Consider the following 24645-nt stretch of genomic DNA (forward strand, 5'->3'; position numbering starts at 1 on the left):
GCCAACCTAGCAGTTCGAAAGCACATCTAAGTGCATGTAGATAAATAGGTACCGCTCCGACGGGAAGGTAAACGGTGTTTCCGTGCGCTGCTCTGGTTTGCCAGAAGCGGCTTAGTCATGCTGGCCACATGACCCGGAAGCTGTACACCAGCTCCCTCGGCCAATAAAGCGAGATGAGCGCCGCAACCCCAGAATCGGCCATGACTGAACCTAACGGTCAGGGGTCCCTTTACCTTTTATTTACAGTACTCTGGCTCCAGTGCGTTCCTACAACTGGTGTTGGAAGATGAGTATTCGTGACATTAGCCACAATCCATATCTATCCTAGTGTTTTCCCTCAAACCAGCTTCTATCTGATTTAGAAACGTAAGCCACACTCTGCGGTTAATCTGAGAGGTGTATATTTGAAATAGCCATTGCATATGACAGCTTCATGGGGAAGTGTGTGCGGTGAGGGTCAAAGGACAAGGAAACCAAACAGGCAGTACACATAGGGGGTGAAGGCATCCCTGCTCCCTCCCTGGTGTAAAGTAACATAAACATGTGAATAGAGACCACCTTACTGCATTTCAAGCCACTAATGTGGGTTTAGAAAGGGTGCAAAATAAACTGTTGGTATTTAAAGGGACAGAAGCAAGGTGAGTGAGTGTATACCTGTTTCAAAATTGTATGTATTAATGCTAAGTGTTGCTGTCTACTCCCTTCAATCAGTACCCAACCCACCATAAAATTTTGAAACCACGGGTCCATTTTGGCATGCATGCGGGTATTTGTTTACCTATGCACGCACACCTTTTGAACTTATTTTATTTTTGAAATACTAACTTATTTGCACAAAAGAACAATACTAAATAAATGTGTGTGTTGCTCCAGGCCAGGGAAGGATTTGGAGTTGCTTCTTTGAAAGACTGCCTTTTCCTTTCCTGCTTCCTGTACCAGCAAGGGCAAATTTTATTTTTAATGCAGCTTATCAGTGCAAGAGCAGTTTGTGCAAAAGAGCTGTTTTGATTAAAAAAATAATCCTGCAAATGTGTCTTTAGTAACAACTAGTGAAAAATGGTTAGGTTGCATACTCTCCTTTGAGCTGATGGAAACAAAATGTAGGTAGGGGGTGCAGGCAATACATGGTAGCCGATTTTTTTTTTTAAAGCACCCCAGCCACACAGTGCACCCGCATTTGATCAACACGCAATTTTGTAATAGATTTTCTTCCCTTAATGAATCTGGAAAATCCAAATTTCCTGGAGGGAGGTTACGGGCTGCCACTTGGATGAGGCCAATGTCATGTGTTTGCTGGGATGGAGGAGGGAAGACATAAAAGCAGCATCAAATCCACATTAAACTCCAGTGTAGATGAACCCTTAATGTTGTTTTCAATGCATTAAAAAAATCGGTGGCTAAGACTGCTCAAGGTAAAACTACATAAGATGTCAAAACCTGGGTGCAGTCACAACCCAGAACGTGTAACAGGAGTAGTGACCACTGCTTGAAGACTTGGCCTTCTGCCATTAATAGATGGCAGGAGAATTTAGCCCAAGTGACATGCTTCTGCAGTGCCAATAGTGTGCTTTTTTGCACCCACTCCATCATAGGTGCCACACTTCTGTTTTGATAAAGTAGATTACCCTATATAATTTAGAGCAGTGGTTTGGGGAACCTTTTCCACATCTATACATCGGACTCTGCAAACATCTGTTTTTGTACAACTAAACTCATACGTGTATATTTATGCCAATGCATTTTTTACCAAGCAGGTTTAATGTAAGACAGCCATAACACTTAATTACCTTATGCCAGCTCACCCCTTGCTAAATTTGGGTATTGGTTATGATACTTATCATTTGTGTGTGCGTATTGATTACTTGTATGAATAAGGCATCACAAAATCATTTGTAAAATGATAACAAACAGGACAGGACTTATACACTGAAGTAGAATGCCACTTCCCCTTTAAAATAATAGTTAATTGTGAACTTCAAAGTTCAGAACTGTATTAAAAAATTACAAGTGTGCAAAGACTATTCGTCAGACACATTCCATTTACTTTCAGGAAAAAAGAAATCCTTTAGTTTACATATTCAGATTTTTTCAAGATAAAGTACAACAGAATGTTACATAACATATTTGAACACGTAAGAAACAAGGCACAAAAGAAAATATAAAAGTTTCATAGAGCACTTGGAACACCCAAGTAATTCTGAGTAGTGTAACAAGTCAACATAAGGCAAATACTAAAGAAAATCTATTACAGTATTAAATAATTTAGTTACGCAAGTCTGATCCTTGGAAAGACTGTCAGTCTTTTTGGAAGTAGCGGAGCACCCTGAAAGGATGCACCAGTTGTAGGGTAATGCCCACTTTTTGCCAAAGGAACACTTGCTAAAAATGGCACGAGTTTTCACCTTATAAAAGTGTATTAAGATTTGTGCAAACTCCTCTTTCAAAGTAAATTAAAGTTAGCTACATATAATTTCAGATCATGGAATGCTTCAGAAACCACAAATGAAAGTCACTTTTAATGATGCATTGGAATGCACCCCCCAACTCCAACTTCTGAATTTCTTTCAGGAAGAGATCCACTCAGTGAAACTGCAATTAGGCTCAGAAAGATGAAATGATATATAAATATTTATAGAATAGAGAAAGTTCCATAAAAGATTAGAAAATCCAGTAAGTGTGGTGGATGCTGAAAAGCTCTTGAAGAAAGTATCCTATAGAACAAACACTTCCATAGCATACTAAGACAATAATGAAAGTGAGGCTTTGGTTAAAAAACAAAGGCTGCAAAATGTCGGCTGTGGTGAGAAGAGTTCAAGCATCAAATGTATAGCATTTCCCACGCAAGAGGTACCCTCGATACTCTGATTCCATCTGCATTTGGTTTGTCTTTGTACCATGTAAAAATAGTAACAATAATATTCCAATAGTCAAGACAAATTATTTGGAATGAAAGCAGTGTCAATACCTGCATCCTGAACATGCCAAAAACATATATGGAAATGGAAAGGAAATGGTACTGTGCCCAGGCTTATTACAACAAAGAGCTCAGGGCCTCCTAGAGCAAGAACCAAAATTTGTAAGCGCCAATTATTTTTCAGTTGCCGCATTTCTAATGTAACCTGCCAGCTGGCTGCAGAGTATTCCATTACAAATCAATGTACATAAATTGCATTACTCATTTTTAAAAAGTGCATAATGTTGGTCCGTTTTGAATTAAAAAACATTTTAGCTAATAGATTAAGACCAAACTCTTTGCCCTGTGAAGATACACAGTACCTTATATGATTATAATTTAGTAACTTGGGGGCACCCCCCCCCCGAGTCTATAGAAGAGAAGGATATCTTTGTAATTAGAGCTTTACAGTCACGACACAGGCCCCAGCTCTTCCGAGGCACAATGGTGCAACCTGCAATGGTGAGAAGAATGTGGAAAAGGGTCAGTGACAAAGCACGCTTGCTAGCGTTGCAAATATTTTATTTTAAAAAATTAGAGCCACAGTAATATGAATGTTGAGCAAGAGAACGAATCACTTGCTACCTGTTTTTCAATCAGCGCTTAGTTTGAGCCAGAGGTCACCTGGACTCAACCCCATCGTTTTTAAAATATAATGTCAAAGCTCAATTATATAAATTATGGAGCAGGATATTAATACAGGGCATAGGTTTCCTGTTAAGCAGGGACAGGAAGATTATACTTTTTATGTCACCTTCTGCCTACATCAGATCAAGGGTACACTACCTTCTAGGATTTCAGGGGCCATATTCCAGCCATGGTTAGGGTCACAGAATCATAGAGTTGGAAGGGACCCCAGGGGTCAACTAGTCCAACCCCCTGCAATGCAACAATCTCAACTAAAGTATCTGTGGCAGATGGCCATTCAACCTCTGTTTAAAAACCTCCAACGAAGGAGAGGATCTACCACTTCCCAAGGGAGTGAGTCTGCTCCACTAGCAGCTCTTACTGTTAGAGAGCTCTTCTTTCCAGGGGTAAAAATGGATAGAGCAACTCTGTTCTTCATTCAGGCAAGCAAGAGGCATTACCAGAGTTCAAGGATATATTCCATCGAGGCAAAAACATGGGGGATGCATGGCCAAGGAGGAGCTGTGGCCAGAGAGAGGCTTGGACTATTGCATTTAGCCCCTGCGCATGAGGTGCCCCCACATTAGAATTATTCTGCTGGGTTTACAGAGAAAAACTTGATTACTTAGCTAGAACAAAAAGAGCAACTTCTAAGTTTAGATTTCATTTGCACTTTCCGGTGGTAGCCACTGGATACGAAGTGGCTACCTATCCTGGGGCAGATGGTAAGGTTTGCGCTGTGCGCCCAAGTTGGATAAAAATGCGAGCGGTTCTGCATCTATGTAGAATGCTTGCACCACATAACTGCCGTCACATACAGATGGTGAATATTTGAGATATGGAATCAGTTGTGTTTTTTTTGGTAGGCTTGAGTTCCAGTACTTCCCATTTTAAATAATCATATTTCCCTTTTCTTCCACCTTTCTTTCGGAAAGCATGTAGGAAAGGACTTGGTTGCATCAGGAAAAGAAGATGTTTGACATGCTGCTCAATCATATGTAGGGAGGGGCAGAAAGTAGCAGAACAATCAGAAGTCTGTTCATGATGGATGGCTCAGTCAGTAGAGCATGAAACTCTTAATCTCTGAGTCACAGGTTGAAGCCCCACATTGGGCAAAAGATTCCTGCATTGCAGGGCTTTGGACTAGATGACCCTCAAGGTCCCTTTCAGCCCTACAGTTCTGTGATTCTTATTTACACATGGTTTCACTCACTCACCTGGGATGACTGAATCTGAGCTGAAGGCAGGCTTCCAAAAGAGGCTGAGATTACTCTTAAAAACAGCAACATGTTGCCTTCTACTAACTGAGATGATGAAGCCAACTACTTGCTATTGACTACTATGACTTGGAGTGGCCTTCCCAAGGTCACAGAGAGCTCTGCTAGCCAGACTTGCTATGGGAGCACCTTGAACAGAAGAAGCCAGAAATTCAACCCACCATTGATGTATGAACCCTCCAAACCTTAAGCAATACCTGTGTCCACTCATTTGTCTGGGGGTCGTAAGACTCCACTGTGTTAAGGTAGGTCTGTCCATCATATCCCCCAACAGCATACAATCTGTCTCCAAGAAGGCAGACTCCCACTGCATCTCTGCTGATGCTCATGGAAGCTACGGCAGTCCACATATCAGTTTTGGGATCATACCTGAATTAAAAACAACAATGTAAGGGTTAGTTCCATATGTCTGAAGTTCTGCCAAGAGAGTATTATATATGCTATTCTAATTTTTCCTGTTACTCCATACCCCGTATTGTATTTCAGAACTTCTTCTGAGGGATTTCATTGTAACTTCACCTAGATCTTTTGCTTTCTTTCATCACTGTTGGTACCGTTCTTACACATACACAGACCCTGTTTGGAAGTGCATTCCCGGCAAGCTATCTGTCAAACTGAGAACATGTTCATCCTACCCCTTAACACATTTATCTGAATCAGCTTAATCCACATTTCCCCATTTTGTCCAAAATGAATATCTGTGGTTTAATGCCACGGTCCGACATAATGTTTTCAGACATTGAGCCACATCTCCCCATTCTGGACATAATAGAGAACTGTAGTTTTAAGCTAACCAAGATATGAATACAAATAGGAGAGCAGAGGAATGAAAGCACAGGCCCGGTGCTCATTGCCAGCTTACTAAACTGACTTAGCAAGCCAGGAATCTACATCTGAGCTGGGCGAGACGTATGATAGATTCTCTTGTTGCAGACTGCTTCTGAAAACAAAGTCTTTATAGAATTTGACATCTCTCATGTAATTTCTTTTTTGCTGCTTTATTTTTAAAATTAATATCCTCCATATAATTTGCACTTCTGTTTTGGTTAACTAATGTCTTTGTTTACTGACATTCTGACCCAAGTTGGTAGATTTTTACTACTATCCTTTTGGTTAACAGCATCTTGCTCAAAGCCACACAACAAATCTCCAGTTGTGGTGAAACACAAACCCTGGCCCATGCCAAATCTCTCTGAATGGTGTCTCTTGCAACTGTTCTATAAAAAGTGCTACCATTGCAGAAATACTCCAAATCAATTGCTTCTACATAACCTGTATCTTTTACTTTTTACCTCCTTTGCTGCATCCTCCTGCACTATATGCTCAAGTGTTAAATGCAGGTAATTTTAGGATGCTGTAAATGAGGGAAATGGGACAGCGAGAACCTTAAGTACAGTGGTGCCCCGCAAGACGAATGCCTCGCAAGACGGAAAACCCGCTAGACGAAAGGGTTTTCCGTTTTGGAGGTGCTTCGCAAAACAAATTTCCTATGGGCTTGCTTCGCAAGACGAAAATGTCTTGCGAGTTCCTGCGGTTTTTCCCCCCTTCCCCTTTTTCCCAAGCCGCTAAGCCGCTTATCAGCTGATCCTAAGCCGCTAAGCCGCTTAACAGCTGATCCGCTAAGCCGCTTAACAGCTGATCCGCTAAACCGCTTATCAGCTGATCCGCTAAGCCGCTAATAGGCTGATCCACTAAGCCCGCTAAGCCGCTAATGGGCTTGCTTCGCAAGACGAAAAAACCGCAAGATGAAGAGACTCGCGGAACGGATTCTTTTCGTCTTGCGAGGCACCACTGTATCTTCATAGCAACACTTTATTGCGTTAATACCTTTCCACACAGTCAGACAGCCTGGATGTCAAGTTAGAAGCTGGTGCATCATGGCCTCCAATAGCATAGAGAAACCCATTCCAGGTGGTTACCCCAACGCCACCTCTTCGTTTTGACATCTGAGCACAGAGTGTCCACTTGTTAGTATGAGGATCAAAGCATTCTACAGATTTGAGACAAGAACTTCCATCTCGACCGCCAACTGCATATAACCTGTAAGCATACAAATACATGGTTGAAATACTTTCTGAACACACACACACAAAATATTCAAGTAGGCATTGTATTAGATGGCTTACTGCAGAATAAAAAATAGCATTAAGTCGAACACTTTAAAATCTTCCTCAGGGACAACGAAATCTGCTGCTGCCTTTGCTTCAAAGAGAACTCTCTTGGGATCCTATTTCTGAAAGAGTCTCACCCATTTTCTGATGCTTCTCTTAAAACCTACCTATAGTTTCTTGGTAACAAAGTAGCAGTTTTAAACAACAGCTTTGTCTCAATTCATTTCCACCTCAGTAGGTGGTGCAGCTTGTCCTTTGATGTTGCATTTAAATCTGAAAGTAATAATGTAATTCTAACCACATTTATGGGCTCATTTATACAACAGATTTGAAAGTTTTATATATGCTACATTTTTCATCCCATTACTTGTGTGGTCCTTTTCTATTTCTAAATAAACAAAGATGCAAAAAAAATCAAAAATATCAAAAAAGGAAGCATATAATTTAGGAAAAAGTGCATTATAAAAAAAACACAGTAAGAGGGTTTCCCACAATGATAGCTATTCCGATACTTCAAGGAAGGAATAATATTTCTCAGAAAAAAACAAGAACTTGTTGATTTTCTTTCCTAAAATGGATAAAATTTTCAGTTTCTCTTCAGCCATCTTACTGCTAGAGACAATTGTGGTTCGAGGACCCGACCCCGGTGAAGTGAAATGAAGACACAAGGACACGTGATATAAGGTTAATGGGCTAGAGAAAGGCCACAACTTTATTGGTTACAGCATTTGAAAAGGTATTGGCTTAGGCATTGGATCGAAACAAGTGGGTTCTTCACCAGTAGGTGGAGCCTGTCGATGCTGATCCGACTATAGGCTCACCCCTGCTGTCACCGAGGGTCGTGCCAAGGCCTCCCGCCAAGCAGGCATCGGACGAATACACGACCCCCAGATTCCTTTAACGGAATACCCCTAAAAAATTGAAGGCATAGGCGATGGCCACACCTAGCACTTCCACACAGCGCAACACATTATTCCAATGCCTAACCTACCCACCAATACCACAAAAAAGTTGTGACGATTGCTACGAGGTAGGCGAAAAAACCAATTAGCCTAGTGCCAAATGGAAAAACTCCTACCAGGCCCCCCAGCCAACCAGGGCGACCAACCTAAGGTCCATAGCAAGGCCGAAAAACCTGAGCCCTAACTAAAGGGAGTGGAGGGTGGGTGACTCGTGAGGGGCGAAGGAAGGAAGAATGAGGCCGGGCGAAGGCTGGCGCTGCAGCAAAATGCTGCTGAACATGCCCCCACCGTGGCCCCCGGTTGGATGGCCACCGAGGGGGCGTGAGCGCCAGCCAGGTGAGTGGGCAGCAGGGGGCCACGCCCCCTGCTAGCCGGAGCTCGAGCCCCGACCACAACCCCTCCCCTCCCCTTCGGGGAGGAGAGTCTTTGCTTATGTTACCATTTGAGTTTTCAGGATTTTATACAGCATTATCAATTTGTTATTAAAAATACATTGCTAGATTTGACTAAGTCAAATTACTGGAACCATTTCTAGGACAAAAGAAGTCCTGCCTGCAGTCCTGAAACTATTAAACATCCAAGAGGAAATTAACAGTAAGGATTTAATGAGCACTGGATGTTTCCTGATACCCAATGAATATTTTAACAAGAAGTGGATAGGACAAAAACATGCATACACAGCATCATTCAAAAGCCTAACACTCTGAACCTCTGGTAGACGATATCATTCCAGTGTTACTAAATTTCCTTTATATATGAGTTTTGAGTAAAATGTTATGGAATATTTGCCCTTATTTCTCTCTTTAGTCCTACTTACTTTCCGCTTAATACTGCTACACCCACTGTGCTCCTTGGGGTTGACATGCTAGCCACAAAGTTCCACTGACGTGCCTGTGGATCCCATCTTTCGACGGTATTCAGATAGCTCCAGCCATCATGTCCTCCTACAGCATACATAGGACCTTCCAGAACTGCCACCCCTTTGAGTTAAGAAGACACTATTATTTCAGAATGTGAAATGGTCCAATTGTTTATGACATACCGCAGTGGTTTCAAATGCTTTCCTCATTTATTTTTCTGATGAGGAAATCAGAACTAGGGCTTCTACAGTATATTTTGAGACTCAGAGGGAACCCTGGCCAAACTACTGAAAGGCATCCTACAATACATTCAACATCTTGTCCATCCGTATCTCCACTACATTGCAACATATTTTTAAAGGATCATTCATTCATTCCTTTAGTAATTAATTCATTAATTTTCTGCCAAAGGAACCGAGGCTGCAATGTTTATGGGGATGGATAAACTGCCTCTCAGGAAAGCCTGCCTACTGTCACTGATCACCTCATTTAAGAAGCCTGATAATTTTGCCCCAAAGTTCAAAAGCCGCTGATGTACAGGAACAGAGAAACACTTGAGCCTTGACAAGCAGACATATCACAATATTTCTATAATATCTATGTTCTGCAACTGCCAATTAAGAATATGAAAACTCTTCGGTCCCTCACTCAAAATTAATGAAATGGGAAAAAGGAAAAAAAAAGATTATCTCTTGGTTTTGGAGCATTAGGTTTTGGCTGCTATAATGTTTCCAGTCTTCTTTCTGTCAAAAGAAGGTCCAGTGACTTTCTCCCACTCCTCAAAGGAAAGTCAATCTCAATACAGTGGTACCTCGGGTTACATACGCTTCAGGTTACATACGCTTCAGGTTACACACTCCGCTAACCCAAAAATAGTGCTTCAGGTTAAGAACTTTGCTTCAGGATAAGAACAGAAATCAGCTCCGGCGGCACGGCAGCAGCAGGAGGCCCCATTAGCTAAAGTGGTGCTTCAGGTTAAGAACAGTTTCAGGTTAAGAACAGACCTCCGGAACGAATTAAGTACTTAACCCGAGGTACCACTGTATTGGGGGGGGGGGTTTAAGATGCCGTATAAAAAGTGTCTCAGAGAACTGCACATAAAGGTAAAGGTACCCCTGCCCGTACGGGCCAGTCGTGTCCGACTCTAGGGTTGCGCGCCCATCTCACTTAAGAGGCCAGGGGCCAGCGCTGTCCGGAGACACTTCCGGGTCACGTGGCCAGCGTGACGAAGCTGCTCTGGCGAACCAGCACCAGCGCAGCGCACGGAAATGCTGTTACCTTCCCGCTATAAAGCAGTACCTATTTATCTACTTGCACTTAGGGGTGCTTTCGAACTGCTAGGTGGGCAGGAGCTGGGACCGAAAGACGGGAGCTCACTACATGCAATATAGTGACCATACTTTTACTTCCCAAGAATGACACATAAGAAAGCATAATGTTGGAGATGACAATTAAATTAAAACCTTTAAAGTTTGTTTCTGATTTTTGTCTATTACAAATTGCCTACTACTGATATCGAATGTACCAAAGAAGCCCAAGTAGCAATTTCAAGGAAGCATGTCATTGAAATGAGCTGATCACACCACATATCTTGCTTTTAGTTATAAAAAAAGATACATACCCAGACCATGTCGGTGAGTGGACATAGGTGGCATCACACTCCAAGTTTTTGTTTTTGGGTTGTAACACTCCACTGTATTCAGTGTTTTCAGTCCATCTCTACCACCAACAACATACAACTTATCATCTAATACTGCTACTCCAAATTGTAGTCTTCTTCCATTCATATTTGCTACAGGAGTCCACATATTGGTACGGAGATCATACTTTTCAATGCTTGTTGCTCCTTAGCAGTAGTATAAAATAATATTAATTTAAAAACTCAAATCTTTGTGATCACTGTCCATAAAAATACCATAGATTTGGTTCAGATAGTGATAAACAATCTGATTACTTCTTTAAAAAAATAATTATTCTCAACATACACACACGTAGTTTCAAAGTGCATACTTGAGATGTGATGTCAATAGTGATTACATAAATATGGTTCCAAATAATCATTTGCTAAATATTTTGTCCTACCAAATCTGAACGGAATGTTAACAACAATTTATGGACAGATATAAAATCAACTAGTTTGTAGAACTATGATCTGTCTCACTTTCCTGGAATTTATATTTGCTCTCTCCTCAATATGTGTAACATAATTTTTTCATACATGCAATACGAAATACTAACTGAAGCTAGAAAGAAAATGTTCTGCAAGTTCAGCTGTATATTCAGAATCCATATTCAACACAGCATGAAAGGCCACTTACACAATCATTACAAGAACTTTTAAATAAAATACTTTGGTAACTAGTAATTATTTAAATATACTGAGATAGCTTTGGTTTTTTTGAACTATGAATACACAGCATTGTTTGTACACACCTTTATTAACAATATTAATTTCTAGGATAATTTTTTGTCTTATTTCATTGAATATTTGTGTGCACAGAGGTGAAATAATATCATATAACAGTTTATTATAACTTCTTTTTTACTTGCATTTTTTCTTAATCAAAACAGGCAAACTTGTTGAACTTGATTAAGGTAAGGCTGGTATATTTTCACCAATAATATAACAGCCATCATGTGGTTATGTTTCCATTGATCATTTATTAGATTAAGAAAGATATGAGAATGTAAAAGCAATGAGAAGTTCTGCACCCATATTGTAAGCCTAGCTGTGCTATTTTCATGGAACACATACATTCCAGCAAGCTGAACCCTTCAGTTCCACCCACCCAAACCCCACCCTCATGTATTTCAGATGGGTTTACAGGAAGGGGGGGTTACGTGGTTCATATACGTTTATATATTCATACTTAATCTTATTACTATAAGCCACCGATATTTCAAATATAGTTGCATAGTGCTTCATAGATTTTCCTTTGGGAGCGGGGGGGGGGGGGGAGAGAAGAGAACGGAGTGGTAGTTACAAAATGTCAGCTAACAGGCATCCTTGCAGCCGGCTTTTATCTGGCTGAAACTAAGTCACACATTTGTAGGACCAGTTTTCAGCTCTTGCACGAAGAGCACAAAATATACTTTTACTCTGAACAGGTGAAAACACTTACAAACTAGCCTCTCAACTCCTGAAGTGATATGTGCATTTTCATCTGTAGTACAGACATCCTATAATCCATACCTTTAGTCGCATCCATGCCTCCAACTGCAAACAACACACCAACTGTAGATTTTCTAGGTTTTGTACGAGGACTTTGCAACATGGGCCGCCTCTCTGGCAACAGATGGTATTTCATTGCTTCCATAATGAGTTTTTGACATTCTATGTCATCTCTGAAGAGTGCATTGTTTTCCATATCTGCTAAAAACTAGAAAAAGGAGAAGACGATGTGCTGAACTTGAATAAATTAACAGGAATATTCTGAACATAAGATGCCAAATTAACACAACTAACCTACAATCAACAGAGTGTAAAATGTTTGTGTAAAGGCAGGGATTTTGATACAGAAGATTAAATAATAATAATAATAATAATTTATTATTTATACCCCGCCCATCTGGCTGGGCCTCCCCAGCCACTCTGGGCGGCTTCCATAAAAACCAAAAATACAATAAAATATCACACGTTAAAAACTTCCCTGAACATGGCTGCCTTAAGATGTCTCCTGAATGTCAGGTAGTTGTTTATCGCCTTGACATCTGCTGGAAGGGTGTTCCACAGGGCGGGCGCCACTACCGAGAAGGCCCTCTGCCTGGTTCCCTGTAGCTTTGCTTCTCGCAATGAGGGAACCGCCAGAAGGCCCTCGGCGCTGGACCTCAGCGTCCGGGCAGAATGATGGGGGTGGAGACGCTCCTTCAGGTATACTGGACCGAGGCCGTTTAGGGCTTTAAAGGTCAGCACCAACACTTTGAATTGTGCTCGGAAACGTACTGGGAGCCAATGCAGGTCTTTCAAGACCGGTGTTATATGGTCTCGGCGGCCGCTCCCAGTCACCAGTCTAGCTGCCGCATTCTGGATTAGTTGTAGTTTCCGAGTCACCTTCAAAGGTAGCCCCACGTAGAGTGCATTGGAGTAGTCCAAGCGGGAGATAACCAGAGCATGCACCACTCTGGCGAGACAGTCCGCAGGCAGATAGGGTCTCAGCCTACGTACCAGATGGAGCTGGTAAACAGCTGCTCTGGACACAGATTTGACCTGTGCCTCCATGGACAGCTGTGAGTCCAGAATACAGAAGATTAAAGAGATAAATGAGCACAACTTCTGTCTCTTTAAAGTTTAGCTAATACCTTCCCTGGGTGGGCATTTGGATCGGTAGTGCAGTACTAAGGCTGCTTTCCTGATTAAAATTTACACACACACCCCAATCTGGTATTTGCTCTGTTACAGGAAATTATATATACACAGGTTTTTGTGTGTGCATGCCCATCATTTGGAACAGCATTTATGTCTTCCTATTGTTATGATCTTTCAAACATACAGATAAAATTTTATACAGTACTGCTATCTAGTTGCTAGACTCCAACCACTGCCATCCTCCACAACACTTTATAATGAAAGAAACAGAATACAGAATGAAATCACATTGTACTGTGTCAGTCTTCAACAAAGACCAATAAACCTTGGTCAAGGTTGACTTGGCATGCTTTGTTCCTAACATACCAGTACTGGCTCCAACATAACACTTCTCCCATAATGTTATGGCTCCTTTGAATAAATTATTGTGATTCTTGATTTAGTGAATCTTGCTTCAGTTTGCAGTATGTAACATTTGCTGTATGCAAACCATTAATAATTCAGCATACTACCTATCTTAGTTTTGATCTTGGTCACTTTCAACCACATGCTACAAATTCAGGTGGATAGCCGTGTTGATCTGTCATAGTCATAATAAATAACAAGATGAAAGATGAAAAAATCATCTTCAGATACTCTGAAGCAGAGGTCGCTTCAACCTTATAACAGTTGATGACTGTTATGGCAGTTGGTTCCATAGGGAAGGGCAAGGGATTTTTAAAGGAATAGATGACCAAAATTAGCTTTAGTATGTATAATGGGACATGAATTCAGTATCCCTATTCAGACCATGTCTCTCCATAGCATTTAGTTTGGTAATGAGTATCTGATGAAGTGTGTATTACACACGAAAGCTCATACCTTGAAAGCTTTGGCCTTTCCTGAAGAAAGCAGGACTGAACGCCCCAGGCATCAGTTGATGCAAACTGCTTCCTGATAATTGAAACCCCTGCTAAAATGGGGGACACAGTCAATTTTAGCTGTGGTTTCAGTAGAAATCACTCCTGGAGCAAGGATGGACAACTGATAAAACAGGGAAGCCAAATCTGCTTTCTGATTGGTGATGGGGGCAGATGCACCTTGCTGTCTGCACAGTGCTTGGAAGTCTGGATATCAGAACTTCAAAGTACCAAATCATCTGACATCAGGTGATCCAACAGGTGGGGCTGCCCACATGTCAAATTTCCCCACTTGATGGATCTGCCCCACAGAACCAAAAAAATTCCCTACTGCTGCTCTAGAATAACCATTATTAGTTTCTTTTCCTACACAAATTAGTTTCTTTTCCTACATAAGACCCATATACAAAATTAATCAGAATCTTTGTCTTAAGAACATTGAGTAAATGTAAAATATGAAAGATGTTCAAAACAAACATTTATTTATAAAAGAACCAATTTAGCTATAGGTCCTTGGGGCAACTGCTCCCTAATTGTTAAAAGCTTACATTACCACAGTGTGTTACTGGTGGCACTGTATTAATGGTAAGCTGATTCCCTGCATGAATGCAGAGGTTTCCAAGTGGGAGGCAACCAAACCATATCACCTTAATTTACTGGTATCAACTGGTGAAAGATGAAAGAACAGCTATACAGATTTCAGGTATTTATTTACCTGTGGTGCAAGTAATGGCAGCCTGATGTATGCCAGGAGGTTGCTGAGATCCATCTTTCTTTGTTCCAAATCATGTCTCACCCATGTAAGCAATGCATTGAGGATGGTCTCTTCATTTGGAATATTCATATCATCACTTGCTAAAAGCTTTGCAATTTCAGTGGCTGGTAACAATAAAAATTCTTGGTTTCTAATTACTTCCATGAAATGATCCTACAAAGTTTAACAAACAAAACATCTCAATATTAATGGGGAGACAGACCTTGTAAAGTATAACTGCAGGTGGATATGTATGCTGGAAAATAAGCACTGCTTGTTAATGTAACTTCCCACTCCAGTTTTGCCAAGAAGTTTTACCTCTTTTCAGTCTCAGTCCCTTATGGCAGGAAACTGCTGCCACCATGGCTCTGGAGTTAGTGCTGGTAGGTATGGCACTGCAGTGGTGGAAACAGTGGTGGGCCAGACAACAAGCTTACAACCCCAGCTTAAATTTGCGAAGACCTGTGCGCCTTGAAGAAAGGCAGAAGGGAAGAAGTCCAGGTCAGGATGCACATAACTGCAACTCCTAAAGAGTTGCTTAAGAAAAGTTGGGGCAGCCTCCCCTTTCCCTGGAGGTACTTAAGGGCTGTGTGTCCTTGAAGGAAAGCAGAAGCAAGGAGACTTAGGTCAGCAATCTCATGCTCTCAGCTCCTGAGAGAACCCTGTTCTTTATTTTGTAACATATGTAGCATTTATGTATATTTAAAATTGTAAACTGCCTTGGGTGGCATGGGAGAAAGGAAGTATATAAAGAAAACAAACAGAGGAAGCTTCGTTCAGCACTCAAAAGCTACCCAGATAAATTATTTGTCTGCAGAAAGTAGCACAAGCTACATGTTCCTTTGTGAAATTTTTTTTAATGTTGTACAGGGATTTGCATTTTCTTCCCTGAATCAGTGTGTTTAAGGCTTGTGCAAAATTTGGAATTTTTGGCAAGAAGAAAGATAAATGAAGGCACTATGTTTTATGGAGCAGGTCCAGAGAACGAGCATTCCCTCTGACTGATAACCTCGGGGCATTATAACAACAATCTTCTTGGGACGTGGGTAGCCCAGGACCTCCATACATGCTGCCCAGGCTTGTGCCTCGGGCAGGTCATTTTGGTGCTGCTAACACAGCAGTTTGACTTCACCCCTGGAGGCACACTCCATTGTCTCTTGAGACAGACAGATGCCCACTATTCTAGGGTTAATAGTAATAGTCTGCAGCATACCACACACTTCTTGGAAATCTTATTCAGTCATTACTTAAGAGTTTTAAGAGTCATCAGATATGGCCCATGTATTTTCTTTTCATATCTTTAATTTTTATTTGGTGTTTTCAACATTACATCAAATAATGAAAGATACAGTTAATACATAGAACAAAATAGAAAACGAAAGTAGGATAAAGAGTAAAGAACAAAATTATAAACTGAGGACAAATCTCCCATAATATATATAGGGTTCACAAACTGACATAAAGAGAAGCTAAACTATATTATTATTAATCATTTATAAACTGCAGTGCACAGATTAAAAATACAAGACAGTCCTTACCCAAAGGCTTACAACAGAAATGACAGAACAGAAAAGGAAAAGGATCAGGTAGCAGGTTATGTGAATGGTGAAAAATCTTTTCTATCTGAAACCTCAGAAAGCCTTTGCCAGTCAGAGTAGATGGCTACTTGGGCAAATAGACTTGATATAGGGCAGCTTCCTATGCCTCAGGTCTGTCTGTATAAAATCACAATGTCACTGGAGACTGGGATCTTCTTTCCATTGCACTGCTATTTCTATCCTAGCTGCTGTCTCTGGATGAGAGGTAAGGCCCCTGTGTGGTACTGCTTCCTTGCGCTCAAATCAAACACACAGAGAGAAATTAAAATTCATGAAAAAATCAACAACAACACAGAGTCAAAACATTTCTATTACAATTTGCACGTAACCATCAAAAGCCTGGCAAAATAAATACATTTTGAGTTGATTCCTAATGCCACCAATGTGGGGAGAAATTAGATCTTGAGCAGGAGGGAGTCTCATAGATGGGGTGTTGTCAGAAGAAAGGCCATGGCTTTTGTCCACTAATGAACTAGTAGAACCACATGTGTAGAACTTAAAGCATGGGTCAGAAAGTATCCATGGAGATAGCCCTCAAATACTTGTGCCAGGATGCATCATAAATCACTGACCTCCCAAATGAACAATTAAAAGTCTGTCACTGAAATCTTAGGATACTTGGAGAAGACCACAATGTGGATGAAAGCTCTAGACTCTTAACCATCTGCCCAACATTTATTTATTTTTCTCACATTTATACCTCACCTTTACTCTATCATGGAACCTATGGTGCCATGCATGTAGTACACCTATCCTGGCACTGACCAGATCCAGATCTGCTAAGCTAAGGCAGACCATAACCCTGATCTGCCTGAAGACAAGCAGAGAATATGCTGAGCTTTGAAGGGAATGAGAGGTACTAGGATTAGGTTTTGCAGATCAGCTCCTACACCCTAGTACTTAGTGACTGCACTTGGTTTGAATGAATTCATGCTTCCCATTTACTGTCATCAATTTCCCTCTTGCAATGCAATTTATGCATATTTACTTAGAAGTCAATTCCTATTATGTTCAATGGGGTTACTCCCTAGCAAGTGAGTATAGATAGATGACTTCAGCCCAAGCTCCATTTCCCAACACACCTACAGAAAACATTGCAAGTAAAACCAACTATATCATATACTTCAAGCTCCTATTGGCCACCATAAGGGCTAAAATGTGGAACACTGAATTTTGTATAACACATCACATTCTGCACTTGGGCTTCTAAAAATATAATAAAGATATAAATCTTATTGCTTAAAATGAACAGTGCAATGAATAGAGTATAAAAATTGAGGAACATTATATTATTTTAATACAGGAGCAACACCCTCTTGTACACGGAAGTGACACAGAACTGAAATCTGTCTTACTTATTTATATGTCAAGCTTTAGTACGTGAAAGGAAACCATGCCAACCTTTTCAACACTAAACGCATTGTTCCATTAATGAAAGCTTATTAGTTTAGATCAGTCCTCTTGAGATTACTTGCTCGAAGATCTCGTAAACCAAGAAATACTTCAACTGAATCTTTGGCAGGCCTGCACACAGTTGTTTTCGTTTAAAATTAATTGTGAAGTTGCATTATTGAACAACTCCTAGTTTCATATAAAAGCCTTACAAAAGAGCTTTTTATAAGACTGGATGTTTTAACTGCATATATTTACACGTCCTACATGGAGTAAACAGCTCCTTAGATAAGGCTACATATGAACAGGGCCAACTGGAATGCCAAAACAGGTTTAAATGGAACTAGAAATATTTCACATTCATTGTACATTAATATTTTTTAAGCCTTCATAAGAAGCAAAACAGTGTGGAGATGCAACAGAAAGAGGCTCTGGGGGGGACTCCTGCTCACCCCCTTGGCTGTTGGCCTGTGGGGTTCCACAGGGTTTTTGTTTGTCCGCCATGCTGGGATGTCATAAAGATGTTTGGAATCTGTGCCACCAATGTTTGGATGACACTCATCTCTCCCTCCCTCCCTCCCTCCCTCCCTCCCTCCCTCCCTCCCTGCTTTCCATTGCATTCCAGGGAAGCTGTGGAAGTGCTGAACCAGTGTATGAAGTTGGTAATAGATTGAATGATAGAAAAAAAAACTACAACTTAATCCAGACAAGACAACATAGAATAGGGGGTCTAGAAATAGGAGTGGAACCTGTGCTGCATGGGGTAACATTTCTCTGAACACAGCTTTGTACTGTTTGTATTGAGTTGTATTTTACTAATTACCCTCCTTAAAGGACCGCTGAGGAAAGGCAGAGTGTAAATATTTTAAATAAACAAATGAAGCAAGCATGCACAAATGCTCCCTACTTTGCCTTTTCTGCTATTTACCACCATTTGAAGCACAATGCACAATAAACTGCTTTTAATAAGGTACAGTGTTTTAGCATTGGTATAGGCACATTGCACACTTATTATAATACTTTTAAAAATAAACATAAAACGGTTGCTGTTTTTAGTGCCAACATTTCCTTGCTTTTAAGCAGTTTTTAAGCAAATGAAATTAGTAGGGGATTTATTCTACATGAACATTCAATTGAACTACAGGTTTCTATTCTGTTTCCATGGCAACATTCGTTTCAAACCATTATTACTAAAATTGAATTTCACGTCTCTGTTGGAACTAAACAACATTAAAAAAGGCCCTTGGAAGGGTTCATCTAGCACAACTAATTACTCTGGAAAATAGCTTTCTAAAATCCAACTAATTTAAATTTCATTCCTGTCAAACTGTTAAAGGTTATAATTGTGTCACTGTTTATTGCAGTGTCAATAGCTTCAAGGTAGCTATTTCAATGGCCACAGCTTTATAATATGTCTCAAAAGCTTCTTAACAACAGAGGAGGAAATGGTGCATCAAAAGCATACAAAAGGTAGAAAGGCAAATGATCACGAACCACTGGGAAAAACAGAAAGGATATACCTTGCCTGTTTGAATTCTTGAGGTGAAATCTTTAGCAAGAGTAGGAACAATTCTTTAACAGTTTAAGTCTAACATTACTCTAGGCAGAACTCAGACAGATGGAAAGGAAACAAACTAGTCTACTGCGGATACTGCATCTGTGCATGGATTATTCTCATAGGCTCAACTGTCTACTCTCTCAGCCTATGCACACATGCACAGGAAGTGTAGCAGGATCTGTCCCCCCAATCAGTTCAATCTTAGTTATTTGTACTCTGAAACTGTGCCAGAGTACATTATGCTCAAAGTGTGCTACTGGAGAACTGTCCAAACCTACTTATTATTATGTGGGCAAGTAAAGGTGAAGGATCAAGTGCAAAGTACTAGACCTGCATTGGATTACCCCAATGAAACTGACTGGCAACAGGTCAGGGCAGACAAAAGAAAGTACTTACTTGCATAAGATGATTGATTTATGGAATTCCCTGCCATAAGATGCAAGGACGGCTGCTGGTTTCAAAAGGGATTAGAGACATTCGTGAAGAAAGGGTCTACCAATGGCAACTAGCTATTATAGCCAAATAGAATACATACTTCTGAATACCAGGCACCACTAAGCTCTCTTGTATAGATGCTCAGAGCATGTACTTTACACATTACAACAGGTTCACCATATAGCTACAAATCTGTGGAAGCACTGAGGACCAATTTCATATTTTGCAAAAGTAACCCAACTTGAGAGCAAGATGGCAGGTGAGTGGTAGAACACAGAGATCAGTTTATCTCTGTACCACACATCTGCCAAGTTGTTCTGAATATACTGATATAATTTATTAAATACATAACTTGCCCTTCATCCCAAAGGAGCGCAGGGTGGAAAACAGAGAACTAGTATAAAAAAACACAATAAAAATAAAAGATGATGTATTTGAAAAATTTGAAAAATAAGAACATCAAAAGTTTATATATAATTAAATCAGCTGAAAAATATTTATTGTTTAGATTACAATCAAACCCCCATACACATATCAGGCTGGAGGGGAGCGGCATTCCTCTGCTTGCTTCTGCCAGCCTCCTACCACTCCACTGGCCCAGACCTCTCCCTTCTGCCTGAAAGTGCAGGAAGGTGGGAGGCCTGCCAGCAGTATCCCTGATGACAGAAAGTCCCAAAACAGGGCATTCTGAAGGTGGAACTGAGCTGGCCTGGTGCAAGAATCCTGCCTGATTTGCCTGTCCCCTTTGCCCACCCTTCCACTGCTGCTGCAATGAGCAACTCAGCTCCAGAAAGCCTCAGCGACAGCAACTGAAACTTTGGATTGCTTTGCCAGTGAGTGTGCTAAACCAATTGAATCAGAAAGGAAAATACCAGATGAAAGTGGAACAGAAAATACCAAACGAATGTCAGAACTGACTGACCCATCCCAAGTGTGTGTGTGTACAGGAGCGCTCTTTCTAAGTGCTAAAAGCACTTCAGATATCATCACCACAAATATCATTATCCCAGCAATCATCAGTCCCCTAGGGTAGGCAAATTTATTTTTCATGTCAGACATGGAGCAGCTTGCCCAAAGCAAATCAGTTGACAGCAGAGATTATGTGAGCTGGGAGTTTCCAGCTCATTATCTTATCCATAAGCCATGCCAGCTATTCAGGGGACATATTCTGCTGTACCCAAAACATTGTTATTCTCTTCCCTAGATCCCTGTAAAATAAAATAAATCCAGAGAGCAGAATTCAATGGGTCCCACCAATGGAAGCCCTGCACAATAGTTTCTGCTTGAGCAGTGGGACTTTCTGTCCCTTTCCTCCCCCTGCAACCACTGAAATTGGTTTTTGTGAGTCAAAGAACTTGCAGAACAGTGGGGGGGGGAGGGGGGATCATTCGGTCTGGCAAGCCAAAATACTTGCTCTGACAGAATGATCCCCTTAAAGCAATGTTCCTTAATAAACAGACAGTAGATGCACATATAAACAACTTACCATGGTGTAATTGTGGGCTACTTTGTGCAAATCCGTGCAACCCTGTGCATCCGCAAAGGACCGGATTCCAAGGCAATTTGATGGATGAAGCTGCTTCATTAAAAATTTACAGCAAGCTTCTACAACCTGAGAGAGCTGAAGAATACATGCTGTAGATAACAGGCACTCAATATTATCTTCTTTTAATTCAAGGCGACCTAGAAGAGTCAGAAAGAAGTTTAAGGTATTTAGGAAATAATAATATTACAAGAGCAACTCTGCTAGATCAGACCAATCTAAGGGAGGGGAGAGAAAGCTCTCTGGAGTGGACCCAGACTAAATTAGTGGAACTTGGGTCCCAGTGAAATCAATGGGAAGTTAGTCATGACCAGTTATATTGATTTCAATGGGAATTTAGTGGAAGTGCAAATTAGTCTGAATCCAACCCACTCTCTCCACACCATTCAACATTTAACAAACCTCTATCTGTTATGTTCTCATAAGTCTAAATGAAGAAACCCCAAATGCACCTAGTCTTTTCTCATAAGTTGACTCCTAGCCTCCAGAAAGGACAACTTTGTGTTCATGAGGTTGGAGGTGCATAGAGGAAAGAAGCTGCGTTGCCACTTTAACTGCCAGGTTTCCAGCTACATCCACTACAGGTCTGAGCTGTGTCCCTGGCTGGTACAGGGATGAGCCTGGCTCAGACAGGTCAAAAGGAAGGCTTTTTCACTCAAATCCTTTCCTGGGCCATAAAAAGGAGTTTTTGCAGTCTTCCCTATTTATATATTTACTTATACTTTCACACTGCTAATAAATGAAGTTATCAGGATGGTTAACAATAAACACCAATACCGCAAAACAGAATAAACATCTATATTTGGTTGGCTTTGTGGCCTATACCCCCCAGTTACCAGGTTATTGGTGAGTTAAGAGGAAATAAATGAGACAGTACAGATTTGGGGGAACCACTGTATCAGGAGTTGGGTTTTGTTGATATTTGAGTAAACAGCCCCTTCCCTTCACAGCAGGTGAGAAAGCTAATAAAATAAACAAATGTACATACATTAGACAACTTTACCAGCCACTTTCATTACCTGTATATGCATATTGCACCAAAGCCCATAGTGCATTTGGCTCAACACCTTCCATTTTGATTTCTTCTTGTCTTGCCTCTCTTACATCATTAGTAAACATGGCGGCAAAGTAGTCCGAGACAGAAGACAACACTAATCTGTAACCATATGAAACAAAAGATGTGAAAATGACATTCACATTAATGTCATTTCTGAAAATATTTTGAACTTGACAAACTATGATATCATCTACTTCTCAATATGTTTCTTAACCTACCTCTTTGGTGCTTTACAACTTCACTGCCCAGTAAAAAATACCACTTAAAGCTAATCTGAATTTTGAGACAAAAATGAGAACTTTTTGGCGAAATGCAGTTCAATGGGTGCTAGGACTGGGCAATATATCAATATATCATCCAAAACCAGTTTGAAGTTCACATCATGATAACTGTTTCATAATATTTGAGCTGGCAATATATCGCGAATTACAATGTGTGTAAGGGCTAGGCAACCTCTGGTTTTCAACATCGCGATAACTCACCAGCTAAGCACTGCAACCTACCACAATGTCAGAAATAAGGATGGAACTATACAGAGGCAAAATATCCTGGCAACTGCTAGTACTTAGGGGACTAAAACAGATAAATGGCAATATTATCAAGCATCACAAACAGTTTCGTCAGCAGGCAAGCCAAAATGCAAACCAACAGGACTTTTGGTTTTGGGCTTGGCTACCAAATGGTGGTATTCAGGACAATCCAAAGTACAGCGATAAGACATAGTGAATACAAATAATCTGGGACTGCAAGGCCTCATGGCAGTGACAGGGAATGATAGCAGCAACAGCGGCCTGCAAGGCCTCGCGGCGGCAATGAAAAATCACAGCAGAAGCAGTGGCGGCCTGCAGGGACTCGCAGCAGAGGCCTGCAGAGACTCGTGACTGTGACTGGAGGCGACAGCAGTAGCGGCATCCTGCGAGGCCTTACGGCGAAAACAAGAGATGGCAGCAATAGTAGTGGCAGCTTGTGAGGCCTCGTGGCAGCAGTGGGAGGCAGTGGCAGAAGCTGTGGCAGCCTGCCTCAGCAACGCCTTACAGGTCACCTCTGCTTCTGCCACCGTCTCCTGCTGCCACCACAAGGCCTCACAGGCCGCTGCTACTGCCACAGCCATGACAAGGCCTTGCAGGCCGTTGCTGCTTTTGCCACTGCCGCAAGGCCTTGCAAGACCACCACTATTGCCGCCACCATGGCAAGACCTTGCAGGCTGCCACTTCTGCCAACCTTGCCCACTGCCATGGTGAGGCTTAACAGGCTGCTGATTATTGTGCCACTACTGCCAGGCTGCCGCTGCTTCTCCCCCCCCAAACAACGCTGATTCTGCCGCTGCTAGGCTGCTGCTGCCTAGTAGGCCTGCTGGCAGTCCCGGATTATTTGTATTCACTCATCACCATACTTTGGATTGCCCTGAATATCACCATTTGGTAGCCAAGCCCAAAACCAAAAGTCCCATTTGGACGCATTTTGGCTTGCCTGCTGCTGAAAGTGACCATGAGGTGATTGATAATATCATCATTTATCAGTTTTAGACCCTTATGTAGTAGCAGTAGCAGTTCGCCTCTGTGTAGTTCCTTCCTTATTTCAGATATCATGATATATCATGATATTTAGCTGGTGATATCTCGTGATATTAAAAACCAGTTATCGCCCAGCCCTAATGGGTGAAAACATCTACTTCCTAGTAGTAATAATAGACAACCAAATGGTATGGGAAAGTTCATGAATGAAAAATAAACAAGAGGCTAGCAACAATTCAATAAATAAAATTTGCCATTATAAGCAGATGTGTTTACAACCAAGTGCTTTGTTATGGCTTTTAGCTAGATAAATAAAATTACTACCTTACCTACAGACAAATATGCACCAGCAGCTCCTTTTTCACAAGCAGTGAAATGTTTATGCAAAAACTACCCATGTGCTTAATTTTTCTATGATTTTCACATTATTGCAAATATTTCTTTTGGACAAGACTTTTGCATTGACAGCTGTTAGAAAAAAATATATTTGGTTCAAACCACCACATGAACATATTGCAAGTAGACTAGTTATGGAACTTTTTCAAACAGTCAATTTGGGAAGTTTGTTATAACTTAAGAAAAGTCTAATTGCATATTTACCTGTGTGCTGGAATCCGACGGTCACCAGCAACTAATACTACATCACATAACTGTTTGTGTCTCAGGTAGTTTTCCATCTTTTTAAAGGTTTGCTCTGCATGGTTAAGAGCCTGAAAAAATTCATCGGATGTACAAGGCTCCATCGTATGACACGATGACAGAGTCTGGCTGCTACTAGAAGTCCTGGAAGCACAAAAGA

The 24645-nt window shown here is 41.0% G+C and overlaps 1 protein-coding gene across 3 annotated transcripts in view; it reads right to left on the bottom strand.

The window, feature by feature from the left end:
* Nucleotides 1-2021: 2021 nt before the first annotated feature.
* The window catches only part of KLHL5 (kelch like family member 5), a 47419-nt gene continuing 24795 nt past the window's right edge, over nucleotides 2022-24645 (bottom strand). For all 3 annotated transcript variants that reach the window (XM_082238150.1, XM_082238151.1, XM_082238149.1), the window contains 10 exons: nucleotides 24447-24629; nucleotides 22295-22431; nucleotides 21219-21415; nucleotides 14711-14923; nucleotides 11984-12170; nucleotides 10412-10636; nucleotides 8748-8910; nucleotides 6685-6897; nucleotides 5055-5226; nucleotides 2022-3407 (listed from right to left, as the gene is read on the bottom strand). In XM_082238150.1, coding sequence (XP_082094276.1) covers nucleotides 3351-3407; nucleotides 5055-5226; nucleotides 6685-6897; nucleotides 8748-8910; nucleotides 10412-10636; nucleotides 11984-12170; nucleotides 14711-14923; nucleotides 21219-21415; nucleotides 22295-22431; nucleotides 24447-24589 — 1707 coding nt within the window. In that variant the 5' untranslated portion in view covers nucleotides 24590-24629 and the 3' untranslated portion in view covers nucleotides 2022-3350. The remainder of the gene's footprint in view (nucleotides 3408-5054; nucleotides 5227-6684; nucleotides 6898-8747; nucleotides 8911-10411; nucleotides 10637-11983; nucleotides 12171-14710; nucleotides 14924-21218; nucleotides 21416-22294; nucleotides 22432-24446; nucleotides 24630-24645) is intronic.

This window comes from Podarcis vaucheri (assembly GCF_965113315.1).
Source record: "Podarcis vaucheri genome assembly, chromosome: 9".
NCBI lineage: Eukaryota > Metazoa > Chordata > Lepidosauria > Squamata > Lacertidae > Podarcis > Podarcis vaucheri.